At 34.7% G+C, this 16,817-nt stretch overlaps 1 protein-coding gene across 1 annotated transcript; it reads left to right on the forward strand.

The window, feature by feature from the left end:
- The first annotated feature begins 5,073 nt into the window (after positions 1-5,073).
- Positions 5,074-6,553, forward strand: LOC117339023 (glycine-rich cell wall structural protein 1-like). Its single transcript, XM_033900386.1, has 2 exons — positions 5,074-5,396; positions 5,515-6,553. Exons 1-2 carry the CDS (start codon positions 5,074-5,076, stop codon positions 6,551-6,553), a joined length of 1,362 nt encoding a protein of 453 aa, XP_033756277.1.
- The last annotated feature ends 10,264 nt before the right edge of the window (positions 6,554-16,817 follow it).

Below are 16,817 nucleotides of genomic sequence, written 5' to 3' on the forward strand. Positions count from 1 at the left end.
AGAGGAGACCGTCTAGCAATCTTACGTGTCTGTTAAATGCCCATTAAAAGGTCATTAATAACTACTGTATGGTGATGTTAGCGTCTAGAGTTAAACTCGGTATAGTATATCCGATCGGGTAAATGTCATCATCGTATCACCTTCGTACACTGGTATAACGTGTCGGTATGATCTCTTTACGACAAGAAGATGACGCAATCGACGAGAATGCCACCCCACCTATTTATAAATATATATATACCATGTACGTAACTCTATCCCCGTCATTCATATCAGACATTCTTTTAAACTACTACACTCAGGCCCACACTTTCTATTTAATTATCTCAAATGACGAGACAGTCGCATCACCCACGCAAGGAATAGTGTTATGGGTATGTGTTGCGTGTTGTGATGTCTTTAAAGTGTTATGGGTATGTGTTGCGTGTTGTGATGTCTTTATAGTGTTATGGGTATGTGTTGCGTGTTGTGATGTCTTTGGTTCTTACCTTTGCTCTCTACACCATTTGATTTACCGAAATCCTGCGAACACATATTGTTAAATGTCAATGTTTTATTTTGTTCGTTAAGTTTCCATTTTATTTATCTTATTATTTTTTCACAACACTCAGTCTTGATGCCCGGATGAAAACTGGAATATCATGAAAAAGTCAACCTGCCCAGGCGACATGGCGAAAGACGAGCCTGATACCCTCTGAGCCATTCGACCAACCGCTGTTTAGTTGGTAAATGTATCTGTTAAGTTTTATGATACATTAAGATTATTAGAACAAAACAATTTTCTCTGTTGATGGCAATACAAAAATCCTCAAATAACAACTTAATTCTAAATATCCGAAAAAAGGGAATCAACATTGAATGTCAATGCAAAAACTGAAGTATTGTCGTGCCAAGGTGGTGCGTTGACTACTTGTAAATAACAATATAAGTCGCAAAGTTAGGCTCACGTTTATTCGCGGCAGACTCTACAGCAACAACGGCGGGAATTCAATCACGGCAATATATATGTAAGAAACGGAGGACCGGGCCCAAATATCCGGACAGCTAATAATATTGGACCCAGACCTAATATACATGTATCCGGAAACGTCTGAAGTATTGTTCGGAGTGAGTTCAAACCAGGTAAGACAAATCCCTCAATTTTCAACACTGTAATATTTCAAAAACCATTAAAGGAAAATAAGACCTAATAGCCTTGAGGAAAGGTCAGTCTGCTTCCCTGCACGTATCTTCACGTTATTCTACTAGGTCAAGTGATAACCAGAGTATCGCAAACATACACAATGGTATCATGTCGATCATCCCCTCTTTGTCATTCCAACGACTACGGTAATAGTTAGCGACTGGGCCAATTTGTCGTACATTGGTGCCTTGTTTTGATGATGCGTTGCTATCGGGGTCAACAGCACATTGAGTGTGGCCAGGTCAACAGCACATTGAGTGTGGCCAGGTCAACAGCACATTGAGTGTGGCCAGGTCAACAGTACATTGAGTGTGGCCAGGTCAACAGCACATTGAGTGTGGCCAGGTCAACAGCACATTGAGTGTGGCCAGGTCAACAGCACATTGAGTGTGGCCAGGTCAACAGCACATTGAGTGTGGCCAGGTCAACAGCACATTGACAAAAACAAAAACAATAAAAAGGTACAAGATACAAGAAAGTGTATTTATAGTCGTATATACGAAACAATCCATAAGCTTGTAGAGCTATTATTACGACACACATAGGACATGGATATCAGAGTAAGGTAACAAGGTATTAAAACTACTATCGCTTAATAACGGGAGATAATTATGATATATATGCTAATATAGCAAAGTATAAAAAGAAAGACCGAATAAGGACTTGCATAGTACGATCTAAAATGCATACAGACTTTGAAATAAGGTTAAGAGGGGGAAATTAAACATAAGATGACAACCAAACACAAAACATAATATTATTTTACATAACTACAGTATATAACAAGCAGCTCCAATAACTCCAAAGCAGTACCAGTGATGTAAACAAGATACTATTGTATTATATTATATATTACGAGGTTAAGTACATAGGATATCATATGTTAAAGGGGTGTAGTTATGAGATAAAGCTTGTGTTGTAATTGTTGTAAAATAGGTGAAGTTTACATTTTAAAAAGGCAACCGCTTAAAAATGTTAAAATTGCTCACTGAATGCTACCTTATCTAACATTTCATATAATGTACCATACTTATATTTGCTTTTACGCATTGATTTCAATCCTCGAATTTTTGAAAAATGATAAAAAAGGATTAAAACGGTATATCTTTCCTAGATGCGTCGGGAATGTATATAAACACATCGCTACACAAACAAATAAAATATATAATGTAGTTTTTAACAGTGAAGGGATAACTAATACAACCAATTAAGCACGGCAGGTGTCGTTGCAGGTATTGCTATCCTCAGAAACAAAAATACCCGTACTCAACCTTGATCGAAACAACCATGCAATCAAAACAAGGAAAACAACTCACACCAAATTGTTAACAATTGATATTATTATCACGCAAATTTCGTGAAAATCCATACCGTCTCGTATCAAATAATCCAGTGTGTGGGTTCTACAGATAGCACATATATATGCCTTTTAAATCATTAAAAGATTGCAACATAAAAACAAAAACATTGATTTGCATAAAGAGAAAAAGTAGAAGGAGAATCAGACAGGATGCTCTAACAGAATAAGCCTTTAGGTGGACACTTCAGTTGTGTTTGTGTTGTTCTGTTTACATTATAACCAAACGTTAGGAAGTGGATTTTGTTGAACACAAATGCTGATTTAAAATGTTTGTATAATTGGGGAACGTAACTCTACAATAGGTTCTGTATGTGATACACCAATCATGTGTACAACCAAAACACCATCACACCAGTCTACATTTAATTCCATAGAAACACGTGGCATTCAAACTCAGTTGAATTCGTCCTTTTGAAATATAGCTGCTAAAACATACAAATATGTAGACTTTGGTTCGATCGATATCACTTCGCTGTACAGTAGATTCCATTTGGCACCAGTCTGTATATATCAGTATTAACCGATGTATGCATTTTAAAATGATATTGAAGCATTTGCAGGAAAAGTAATGATATTGCACTCTGTCATACGCTTTTTGTACCTATTCCGTTACGTTATCATCGCGTAATCCTCGTGTAAAATAAATTCTGTATTAAAACAGAACAACGAATGATGATAGGTATCTAGTAGTACAAGCCCCTAGTTGGAACTCCGTTATAACATTCGATGAGGATGAAATATTGAGTCTGAACTTCATTAACAATAGTCGGTATCACTATTGACAGAAACATGACATAGATGACTCGTGTTTTGTACCTGTGTGACCCGTTGGACCAATACCAAACATTGCAATAAGGTCATATTTAGATCATTATGTGGACGATAAATTCAAAACATTCCAGAGGATCTCAATATCATGCACTGACGCTGTTTGTACCGATTCAGGAAAACTGATGTGATGTTCGATGTTCTAAACTGAACAAAACTTAGCATGTTTTGATTGGAAGCGCCGCTCTTGAAGCGGCCATACCAATTTTTATTTCGTAACTGAAGACATAGATCCTTTGGTATTTAGCTTTACATATTAATATTTGTGTTTTTTATGCAATTTGAATTTTTAAATGCACACATCTTTATGTAATAGAGTAGTTGGATGGAACTATTTCTTTTCCGGCTAGAAGTTTTGTTAACTATGATCAAATCCATCATCGATCAAAGCCATACCATACATTAACAGTAGTTGATTTATCTTTGACATCACTTAGTCCGACTAGATGTCAATTTACCCGGCTATAAACATAAGCATGACTCTTTTGAACTTTGTTCGGTTGAATAACTGCACTCATTGTTTCCAAAACAATATTACCGTGATTTTTATAAATTCTTTCATGTTGCAATGCTATCTTGATGAACATAACCAGGAAAATATTTTGAACAAACGGTTGTCTGATTGATTTGATATGTAGATATGGATTTAATATAGGTTGATCACATCCTCTATTTTGATTGTAGTGTAGATCAGACGAACATCGAATTACTTACTATAATCCTAACGCAAGTATATTTTGGCAGCACAACAATCGTATGTCATCGATTCTATCTTAATTGTTTATCAGTTGATTGATATGAATTTTAATTAGATAAAATGTCGAAACATATATTACGCGTGAATAATTCAAAACCACAAAATTTGTGCCGTGTTATCAGTCACTTTACACGGAACCACGCGCGTTTTATCTACATACAATAATGTATTGATTAATTATATCAATTTGTCATATAAAATAGAATCGCTCGCCAAATAATGACTAGAAATATTCAACAACAAAACCTTTCCGATATATATGTTGACAGCTGTAAAGATAAGAACAGTACGCTTTTCGTGGGAAATTAGACAGCACATGCTGTGGAACCGTGCCAAAATGGTCTGGCATCTTATAATTGAACTGGCTGAACTAGCACATATTGCCAATTATGACTTAATGACTGATTGAGAAAGATACTAATCAAATCTGTTTAATTAATTTTGAAAAAACACCATTTTCTTATCTTCCATTATGACTTCTTTATTTCTCGCAATTGCAAAGTATATACCTGTAATTATGACCTAAGATACCCGATCATCTATACGATAATGTGGGGAGTTTAACCCGGTACAGTCTATGCACATTCCCGTCTGATAAAGTCACTAACACTAATTGTCTCGTAAAAAGATATTTAAACAATCGAAGCAAAATTCATATTCAACACTACATTTGTTTCTGCATACGTACACAAATAATATACGTTTTAAAAAATGTCTAAAAAGATGATAGAAACACAATATCATACTCTATAGATATAATGGTTAACGTAACGGTATCCACAACTCTTTATTAGTCCATCCGATTTATGTGACATATCTAACTCTACGAATGACCTAAACAGGGCTTAATTGCCCGCATTTTTTGTTTGTAGAAATAAGACATATTTTAGTACGGAATATGTTTTCTTTTTAAACATGACATTAAAAGATATTTTTAATGGGTTAATGTATGACGATAAAATTGCCATCACTGCCAATGACGATGATGCCGGTGGTGGCGGTGTTTGTTACTGTGGTGATGTTGGTGACGGTGGTGATGCTGGTGACGGTGGTGATGTTGGTGACGGTGGTGATGTTGGTGACGGTGATGTTGGTGACGGTGGTGGTGTTGGTGACGGTGGTGGTGTTGGTGACGGTGATGTTGTTGACGGTGGTGATGTTGGTGACGGTGGTGATGTTGGTGACGGTGGTGATGTTGGTGACGGTGGTGGTGTTGGTGACGGTGGTAGTGTTGGTGACGGTGGTGATGTTGGTGACGGTGATGTTGTGTGACGGTGGTGGGTGTTGGTGACGGTGGTAGTGTTGGTGACGGTGGTGATGTTGGTGACGGTGGTAGTGTTGGTGACGGTGGTGGTGTTGGTGACGGTGATGTGGTGACGGTGGTAGTGTTGGTGACGGTGGTGGTGTTGGTGACGGTGGTAGTGTTGGTGACGGTGGTGATGTTGGTGACGGTTGTAGTGTTGGTGACGGTGGTGATGCTGGTGACGGTGGTGATGTTGGTGACGGTGGTGATGTTGGTGACGGTGGTGGTGTTGGTGACGGTGGTGGTGGTGACGGTGGTGACGGTGGTGATGTTGGTGACGGTGATGTTGGTGACGGTGGTGATGTTGGTGACGGTGGTGACGGTGGTGATGTTGGTGACGGTGGTGATGTTGTTGATATTGACGGTGGTTGTGGATGTAACGGTGTTGGTGTTGGTGATGGTAATGGTGTTGGTGTTGGTGACTTTGGTGTTGATAACGGCGGTGGTCGACGTAGTGGTGGTGACCATGGTGATGTTGGTGACGGTGGTGATGTTGGTGACGGTGGTGATGTTGGTGATGTTGGTGACGGTGGTAATGTTGGTGACGGTGGTAGTGCTGGTGACGGTGGTGATGTTGGTGACGGTGGTGATGTTGGTGACGGTGGTAGTGTTGGTGACGGTGGTGATGTTGGTGACGGTGGTAGTGTTGGTGACGGTGGTGATGCTGGTGACGGTGGTAGTGTTGGTGACGGTGGTGATGCTGGTGACGGTGGTGATGTTGGTGACGGTGGTGATGTTGGTGACGGTGGTAGTGTTGGTGACAGTGGTAGTGTTGGTGACGGTGGTAGTGTTGGTGACAGTGGTAGTGTTGGTGACGGTGGTGATGTTGGTGACGGTGGTGATGTTGGTGATGCTGGTGACGGTGGTGATGTTGGTGATGTTGGTGACGGTGGCTATGTTGGTGGTGATGGAAGTGTCGGTGACCGTGGTAATGTTGGTGACGGTGGTGATGTTGTTGATATTGACGGTGGTTGTGGATGTAATGGTGTTGGTGTTGGTGACTTTGGTGTTGATAACGGCGGTGGTCGACGTAGTGGTGGTGACCATGGTGATGACTGTGGTGGTGATAATTGTGGTGGCGGTGATGTATTGATAACGGTGCTGGTGACAGGCATAGTGTGACTCTTACGATACAGTACATATTTGTTAGTAAAAGGCGAAAATCCTTACAGTTTCAATATTTATTTGGTATTGGTTTATCAAACAACCTTAATTATTTACATATTACACGGTACCAAATCGTCATCTTGAAAACAAAGATAAATAGAAATTATTCTTTGATAAAGAAATCTCTACCTAGGCAGAAAAGCATTGTATGATGTACATATTTATTCTTCAAACGTTAATAATTTATAGCGTTTCTGTTCTCTACTAAGTGTTGTAAGCTAGCTGTCAACACAATAGGGCGGCCATACGAAGCCTTTCGATGGTAACCAGGGCGAAGTTCTCGGACAATTGTGGTTGGCAGAGAGCGGTGTGTTAGATTTGAGCAACTGTACATGCGATAGCAGACATAAAATCAACACATTAAGTGATAAGATCACTATCCTAATACAGGAGGCTCATAGGCTTATTTTTCTTGCTGATCAAACTTTCGGGAAAATCAGTGTATGTTCATTTATATCAAATTTCAATAATTGTTTAAAGGTTGGTCGTGGTTATTGAATTTACTTGATAGCTTACTGACCAAACATCATTGTTACCAAAAAAAAAGGTTGTTTTTTCGAAATGTACATGTACATGTACATGCTATCTTGAAAGCCATTCCATTTCCCCCCAAATTTATGCTGTTCACTTATCGTATATAATTATTTTTTCAATTTAACATTCCATGTATATCACGGGATCAAATACTTTATTTACATTAATTGTCTAAATTATATGTTTGTATTTAATCTTACCACAACTCAAATTTGGACGGGGTGACATTTATTTGAAGATGACATTTCAGGGTAAGAATGCGATAATCTATAAAATAATAATAAATTAGATACAGGGATAGTTAGGCTCTTGCCTATTCAACTGGTAGATTAGGATTTTTAATTAGTGATAATCTTATTTTGACTAATGGGGGATAACAGGCAGGCCGTCAATCATTGTTCTGTACAATCGGTGCACTGATTTGTCGTAGACAGTCATAATGAGACCGGCACAATCCACCTATTGTCATTGTACAATCGTATGTAGTTTAATTTGTTTAATATACATGTTTGCTTGGCTGCATCATCACAAAGAAGGAAGATGAATAAAATATCTTTAATGGTAATTGTAAGAAAAAAAATGTCCATGGTCATGTATCAAAGAGAACTTTTTACAACAGTTGGATAAGAATTATAATTTAAAAAATCGCATTCGTTATTTTCATTAGAGAAACGGGTTATTTTGTAATATTTCTATCAAAGAAATATGCTGTCAATTAGAAAAAAAATTTCCATGTAAATTTGAATATTTTCATGAGATAAATGATATGTTTATTTATGATATTTTCATCAAAGAAACGTTGTGTTAATTTGTCACATTTCAATAGGAGAAATTCGTAATATTTCGATCAGAAAACGTTCCGGTAAATTTTAATATTTTCATTAATACAAGTTTTGTTAATTCGCATTATGTTGATGAGTGAACGGTTTGTTAATTTGTAATATTTTCCTCAGAGAAACGTTTTGTTAATTCGTAGCACTTTTCACCAAAGAAACTTCAATGTGTTAATTTGTAATATTAAAAATGATTTCTTAAATATAATTCAATTTATCATATGAAGACCAACTTATCAATTTTGGGGCTAGTTCGATACATTTTTATAAAATTTCTTTTTCTAGTATGCACAGGAATTATTCATTGCTTTGTGTGGCGTACCAGGTTACCTCCCCTAATCTTGGAGATATTCCCGTTCGCACAGTATATCCGGTAGCCATATTTGGACAAGCTACCGAGACAGGTAAAAACCCACCCTCCCTTCCTATTTTAACATCCTTCTATCTGAAAATTGCTGGATACTTCGATTATATACTAAACGTCATGTCGGTGAGATTTAGTAAACCGAATAAAACAATAGCTTTCGTTGCGTTGCAAAATTCCAATTATATATATACGGTATACACGACGTCATGAGCATTCTTTCCTCTTTGTCATGTTGCATGCTAGTAATAATTGTAACAAGTTCTATCTCGCTACACCAATGTTATATATTTGCTTTCACTATTACCAAGCATTCACATCTACGCCAATATTTGACAGCTTAGTGTTGGTTATTTCCCCAAAATTCGGTAAAGTGAAGCATCGTTTTACAGGCGTGTCTGCTTTTTCCTGCTGTTACTACACATTCATCAACCATTGGCAAATATCACCCGTCCATTATTGTATAAGAAAACATGACCAGTATCTTGTAGTTAATTTCCCGAAAAATCGATACCAGTTGTACATGTTCATGTTCAATGTTATTACTATTTTTCAAATTTCAATTTTATTTACCCGAATTTTCAAATTCCGTCCCCTATCATATATAATCAGCTACTTTATTCTTGACTTCCTACTTGCAGACCTGATATTTGTTTATAATATTGTTTATTTTTAAATCATCAAGACAATGGTCCCTTGTTCCAGTGCAATGTTACATTGGGCCGTTCTCGTTACCTCCCAGGTAAAAACACACATGTAGTGTGTAGTATTTGTTGAAACATTACATTAACTAATGTCAGTCGGCTGTCAGCGACTATTAAGGAATCTTTTCGTTCGTAACCAGGGCAAAGTTCCCACATAATCCAGAAGGAATTTTATACCGTATGTCTGTTCTTACCTTTTATGTTAACTATGGACGAGCCGCATTGTTAAATCAACACTATCGTCTTATCAATGATTGGTTTATTTAAATCAGATGGCTGCGATGTAAATTTAATTAAACATGGTACATCTATTATTAAATGTAATGTTTTGATGTTAATGACTTACGACAATATGATTTATACTGTAATTAATGCCGACTAATAAAAGAGATATAAAGTTCGGTATTAACCCCATCGCCTCTATCAGATAGGAGGCCGGGCTTATTTATTGGTAGTGCTGATTATAACTATTTGTTCAGTATAATAGCTACGCATCAAATAAGGACGGATTAAAAAGGAATTGACATTAATATTGTCATATAGGTGTGCTTTTACTTCTTCACTATCATATTAATATTCGTAAGTAAATATAGTAACATATATCAATCATCACGTACATTCAAATTCAGACTCTTTTGTCGTGTTTCAACGCACGTCTGCATACATGTATGTAATAATTATCTTCATGTGATGTACGGCACATTGCAATTTGTGCAATGGAGAATGGACAACATCATTCTATTAATTATTTTCTCAAATTAGCTGCATCATTTACAAACAAACTCAATAGGTATTACTTTTTTGTACATGTATATCTGTAGCTCTTCAAAGTTTTGACCAGGTTATTTTTTTTATTAAAACATTTTGATATTTCTCATTCAAAACCCTTGATACAATGCGCACATTTAGAAACATCTTTGTATAAATACAAAGTTACACAATTTAAGTAAAGTAGCCTCACACTGACATTTTTAGTAATGCAGTCTCTCACTTACTTATATAGTAATACAGTCTCTCACTTACTTATATAGTAATACAGTCTCTCACTTACTTATATAGTAATGCAGTATCTTACTTATATAGTAATGCAGTCTCTCACTTACTTATATAGTAATGCAGTCTCTCACTTACTTATATAGTAATACAGTCTCTCACTTACTTATATAATAATGCAGTATCTTACTTATATAGTAATGCAGTCTCTCACTTACTTATATAGTAATGCAGTCTCTCACTTACTTATATAGTAATGCAGTATCTTACTTATATAGTAATGCAGTCTCTCACTTACTTATATAGTAATGCAGTCTCTCACTAACTTATATAGTAATACAGTCTCTCACTTACTTATATAGTAATGCAGTCTCTCACTAACTTATATAGTAATACAGTCTCTCACTTACTTATATAGTAATGCAGTCTCTCACTTATATAGTAATGCAGTCCCTCACTTACTTATATAGTAATGCAGTCTCTCACTTATAAAGTAATGCAGTCTCTCACTTATAAAGTAATGCAGTCTCTCACTTACTTATATAGTAATGCAGTCTCTCATTTACTTATATAGTAATGCAGTCTCTCACTTATAAAGTAATGCAGTCTCTCACTTACTTATATAGTAATGCAGTCTCTCACCTACTTATATAGTAATGCAGTCTCTCACTTATATAGTAATGCAGTCCCTCACTTACTTATATAGTAATGCAGTCTCTCATTTACTTATATAGTAATGCAGTCTCTCACTTACTTATATAGTAATGCAGTCTCTCACTTACTTATATAGTAATGCAGTCTCTCACTTACTTATATAGTAATGCAGTCTCTCACTTACTTATATAGTAATGCAGTCTCTCACTTATATAGTAATGCAGTCTCTCACTTACTTATATAGTAATGCAGTCTCTCACTTACTTATATAGTAATGCAGTCTCACTTATATAGTAATGCAGTCTCTCACTTACTTATATAGTAATGCAGTCTCTCACTTATATAGTAATGCAGTCTCTCACTTACTTATATAGTAATGCAGTCTCTCACTTACTTATATAGTAATGCAGTCTCTCACTTATATAGTAATGCAGTCTCTCACTTACTTATATAGTAATGCAGTCTCTCACTTACTTATATAGTAATGCAGTCTCTCACTTATATAGTAATGCAGTCTCTCACTTACTTATATAGTAATGCAGTCTCTCACTTACTTATATAGTAATGCAGTCCCTCACTTACTTATATAGTAATGCAGTCTCTCATTTACTTATATAGTAATGCAGTCTCTCACTTACTTATATAGTAATGCAGGCTCTCACTTACTTATATAGTAATGCAGTCTCTCACTTACTTATATAGTAATGCAGTCTCTCACTTACTTACATAGTAATGCAGTCTCTCACTTACTTATATAGTAATGCAGTCTCTCACTTACTTATATAGTAATGCAGTCTCTCACTTACTTATATAGTAATGCAGTCTCTCACTTACTTATATAGTAATGCAGTCTCTCACTTATATAGTAATGCAGTCTCTCACTTACTTATATAATAATGCAGTCTCTCACTTACTTATATAGTAATGCAGTCTCTCACTTATATAGTAATGCAGTCTCTCATTTACTTATATAGTAATGCAGTCTCTCACTTACTTATATAGTAATGCAGTCTTTCACTTATATAGTAATGCAGTCACTCACTTACTTATATAGTAATGCAGTCTCACTTACTTATATAGTAATGCAGTCTCTCACTTACTTATATAGTAATTCAGTCTCTCACTTACTTATATAATAATGCAGTCTCTCACTTATATAGTAATGCAGTCTCTCACTTACTTATACAGTAGTAATGCTATATCAGTAATGCAGTCTCTCACCCTTACTTACAAGTAATGCAGCCCTCACTTATTTATAGTAATGAAGCTCTCACCTTATTATATAGTAATGCAGTCTCTCACTTACTTATATAGTAATGCAGTCTCTCACTTATATAGTAATGCAGTCTCTCACTTATATAGTAAAGCAGTCTCAACTACTTATACATAATGCAGTCTCTCACTTACTTATAAATGTGAGTAAGCAGTCTCTCACTTAATATAGTAATGCCTCTCTCACTTTTATGTTTTGCAGTCTCCACTTACTTATATAGTAATGCAGTCTCTCACTTACTTATATAGTAATGCAGTCTCTTACTTACTTATATAGTAATGCAGTCTCTCACTTACTTATATAGTAATGCAGTATCTCACTTACTTATACAGTTAAGCTGTCTCAAACTTCATTTATAGTTAAGCAGTCTCACACTTACATAATCAGTTAAGTAGTCTCACACTTACATCTATAGTTAAGTAATATCACATTTACATCTATAGTTAAGTAATATCACATTCACATCTATAGTTAAGCAGTCTCATGCTTACATTTATATTTAAGTAGTCTCACACTTACATCTATAGTTAAGTAATATCACATTTACATCTATAGTTAAGTAATATCACACTTACATCTTTAGTTAAGTAGTCTCACACTTACATATTTAGTTAAGTAGTCTCACACTTACATCTTTAGTTAAGTAGTCTCACACTTACATCTATAGTTAAGTAGTCTCACATTTACATCTTTAGTTAAGTAGTCTCACACTTACTTCTATAGTTAAGTAGTCTCACACTTACATCTTTAGTTAAGTAGTCTCACACTTACATCTTTAGTTAAGCAGTCTCACACTTACATCTTTAGTTAAGTAATATCACACTTACATCTTTAGTTAAGTAGTCTCACACTTACATCTTTAGTTAAGTAGTCTCACACTTACATCTATAGTTAAGTAGTCTCACACTTACATCTATAGTTAAGTAGTCTCACACTTACATCTTTAGTTAAGTAGTCTCACACTTACATCTTTAGTTAAGTAGTCTCACACTTACATCTTTAGTTCAGCTGTCTCACACTTACATCTTTAGTTAAGTAGTCTCATACTTACATCTATAGTTAAGTAGTCTCACACTTACATCTTTAGGTAAGTAGTCTCACACTTACATCTTTAGTTAAGTAGTCTCACACTTACATCGTTTTTTAAGTAGTCTCACACTTACATATTTAGTTAAGTAGTCTCACACTTACATCTTTAGTTAAGTAGTCTCACACTTACATATTTAGTTAAGTAGTCTCACACTTACATCTTTAGTTAAGTAGTCTCTCACTTACATCTTTAGTTAAGTAGTCTCACACTTACATCTTTAGTTAAGCAGTCTAACACTTACATATTTAGTTAAGTAGTCTCACACTTACATCTTTAGTTAAGTAGTCTCACACTTACATCTTTAGTTAAGTAGTCTCACACTTACATCTTTAGTTAAGTAGTCTCACACTTACATCTATAGTTAAGTAGTCTAACACTTACATATTTAGTTAAGTAGTCTAACACTTACATCTTTAGTTAAGTAGTCTCCCAAATTTTAGAAAAACCCCCCCGGGGGGGAAGAACCCCCCTTTACTTAAAGAAGGCAACACACTTTTTGAAAGCTACACGTAATTTTTTTTAAGGCCCCCTTTTAAAGGAAGAGCCCCAAAACCAATTTTAAGGCCAAAAAGAAGGCCACACTTAAAAAGGGGTGCAACCCAAAAATTTTTTTAAATTTTTCCCCCACACTTTTGAATTTCCCAAAATACAAAAGAATGTACCCCAAAAAAAGTAAAAAGTTTTAAAATTTTTTTTAAACCCAACACTTTTGGTTTAATATTCCAGTAATTTGGGGTTTTGTTTAAAAAAAAAATAATTAAAAAAAAAATTTTTACCTTTTAAAAATTTAAATTTGCCTAAATTTTTAAAAAAATTTCACACAAAATCTTATTTTAAATTCCGAAAAATTTTTTAAAGCCAAAAAATTATTTTAAAAGGGAAAAAAATTTTATTTTTTTTTTTCCCCCCCCCCACAAACTTTTTTTTTATATCTTTAGTTAAGTAGTCTCACACTTACATCTTAGTTAAGTAGTCTCACACTTACATCTTTAGTTAAGTAGTCTCACACTTACATCTTTAGTTAAGTAGTCTCACACTTACATCTTTAGTTAAGTAGTCTCACACTTACATCTTTAGTTAAGTAGTCTCACACTTACATCTTAGTTAAGTAGTCTCACACTTACATCTTTAGTTAAGTAGTCTCACACTTACATCTTTAGTTAAGTAGTCTCACACTTACATCTTTAGTTAAGTAGTCTCACACTTACATATTTAGTTAAGTAGTCTCACACTTACATCTTTAGTTAAGTAGTCTCACACTTACATCTTTAGTTAAGTAGTCTCACACTTACATCTTTAGTTAAGTAGTCTCACACTTACATCTTTAGTTAAGTAGTCTCACACTTACATCTTTAGTTAAGTAGTCTCACACTTACATCTTTAGTTAAGTAGTCTCACACTTACATCTTTAGTTAAGTAGTCTCACACTTACATCTTTAGTTAAGTAGTCTCACACTTACATATTTAGTTAAGTAGTATCACACTTACATCTATAGTTAAGTAGTCTCACATGCTTACATTGATAGTTAAGTAGTCTCACACTTACATATTATAGTTAAGTAGTCTCACACTTACATCTTTAGTTAAGTAGTCTCACACTTACATCTTTAGTAAAGCATTCAAACACATGCATTTTTAGTTAAGTAATATCACATTTACATCTATAGTTAAGCAGTCTCATGCTTACATTTATATTTAAGTAGTCTCACACTTACATTTATAGTTAAGCAATCTCACACTTAACTCTTTATAATCAGACTTACACTTACAGTTATAGTTAGGCAGTCTAAAACTTACTTATATCGTTAAGTAGTCTCATTCTTACGTTCAGTGTTAAGTAGTTCCACACTTAAAACTAGAGTTAAGTTGTTTCACACTTACATTTATAGTTTAGTTCTCTTACACTTACATCTTGGATCTGCTGCTAAGTACCATAAGTCAGACACTCACTTACATCTAACATATACTTACATCTAAAGGTAAGTACAATCAGTCTTACACTAACATCTACAGTTAAGTACACATAATCTTAAACTTATATCTTAAGTTTAGTACAATTATTCATACACTCACATCAAAAGTTAAGTACAATTAGTCATACACTTACATCTAAATTTAAGTACAATCAGTCTTACACTTACGTCAAAAGTTAAATACAATCAGTCTTAAACTTACATAAAAAAATAAGTACAAATAATCTTACACTTATATCTAATGTTAAGTACAATCAGTCCTACACTTACATCAGTATTTAATTACAATTAGTCTGACACTTATATCAATAGTTAAGTACAATTAGTATGACACTTATATCTACTTTTAAGTACAATTTGTCTTAACCTTAAATATAAAGTTAAGTACCAATAGTCTAACATTTACATGTGAAGTTAAGTACAATTAGTCTTACTCTTAAATCTACTGTTAAGTACAATTATTTTTTACACTTACATCAAACGTTAAGTACAATCAGTATTACACTATAGACTACACATGTGTATGTCGTCTTGTATGTTCATTATATAATATATCGATGCAGCAACCTTTAAAACAGTTTAACCTGGCAATATGTAATGGTTCAATTGTTTGCGGGATGTTGTTATTGAAATAGATCTCAAAATATTTTTACAGCTGATATAAATCGTGTTTTGTGTTTATTGTTTCTGGTGGTGGAACTTCTTGTGAGTCAGCCTTAGATGTCAACGAGGGGAGATGGGTGTCTTTAATAAGCGGTTAAGATATGTAAGTCGATACGTCATGCCATACCATTGCTGCAATAGTATGACAAATATGTTGAAACAAAAGTAAAAACATTGATGCGGTGTATATCCTTCATTTTTGTACACTTGTGTTTATATTGCGTGGTAATATTTACCTTTATATACTGTGTATATATGTCATCATAAACTTCACATAACATGTAAAGAGACAAAGTGATGGAAACCTTATAAAAATATTTCTGTTGTTTATATTGTTTATAAGCAATTTAAGCTAATTAAGATTAATTATGAACATTATAAGTGTTGTTCTCTACCGTGTATTTACATAAAAAGGTAAGTCCCTTTCTCTCTTGGGGACCAACACAGGGGTCTATATACACTGACACAGTGTATGGTCAGGAACAGGTATATCTATGTACAGATTTATTGAAGGGTTGGCCACCATAAAACTTGTGGGGGAACAAACGGCAAGACGTGTACCCCACCTCATCTAAACCAACAAGAGATAGGGGGCAAATGTACGGGGGGTCCTAATCCTTATCAAATTCAGGACTTTTTTTGCGAGTAATTTTACAACTGTTTAAATGTCCTTGAGATATAAAATACGACTATGAGTAAGTCACCGAGGGCATCTTGATCAGAGATTTAGAGGAGACGTCCCGAGTTCATTCATGAGTCCGGTATGGATATTGTTTGGTGGAGCGGTCGTGAATGAATGGACAAGCATTGAGTTATCAATGATTTACTTCCGCTACGGAAACAATGTACCCAATACACAGGGTCACAATGGGACGACTTAGGATATGACCAACGTCCTCGTATAGTTCTAGTCAAACAATCTCACCTTATTGCATCGTTAGGTAAAATCGGCAGTTTTTATATAATCATTACAGATTAAAGTTAAAACAAAAACAACAAACTGTCAACCGACAATAGATTTTATAAAAAGTATAAAAATCCAAATGTAGATATAAACATTGAAACACATCATATAAAGGAATGTTAAGAAGTTTATGTTTTATTATACTTGACCAGGTAACAATAAAAGGATATATTA

The sequence above is a fragment of the Pecten maximus genome, chromosome 12 (genome assembly GCF_902652985.1).
Source record: "Pecten maximus chromosome 12, xPecMax1.1, whole genome shotgun sequence".
NCBI classification, from domain to species: Eukaryota; Metazoa; Mollusca; class Bivalvia; order Pectinida; family Pectinidae; genus Pecten; species Pecten maximus.

Coding starts and splice junctions, on each gene's coding strand:
- LOC117339023 (XM_033900386.1), top strand. CDS start 5,074: ATGTATGACGATAAAATTGCCATCACTGCCAATGACGATGATGCCGGT. Junction 5,397..5,514: donor GTTGGTGACGGTGATGTTGT/GTGACGGTGGTG, acceptor TGACGGTGGTAG/TGTTGGTGACGGTGGTGGTG.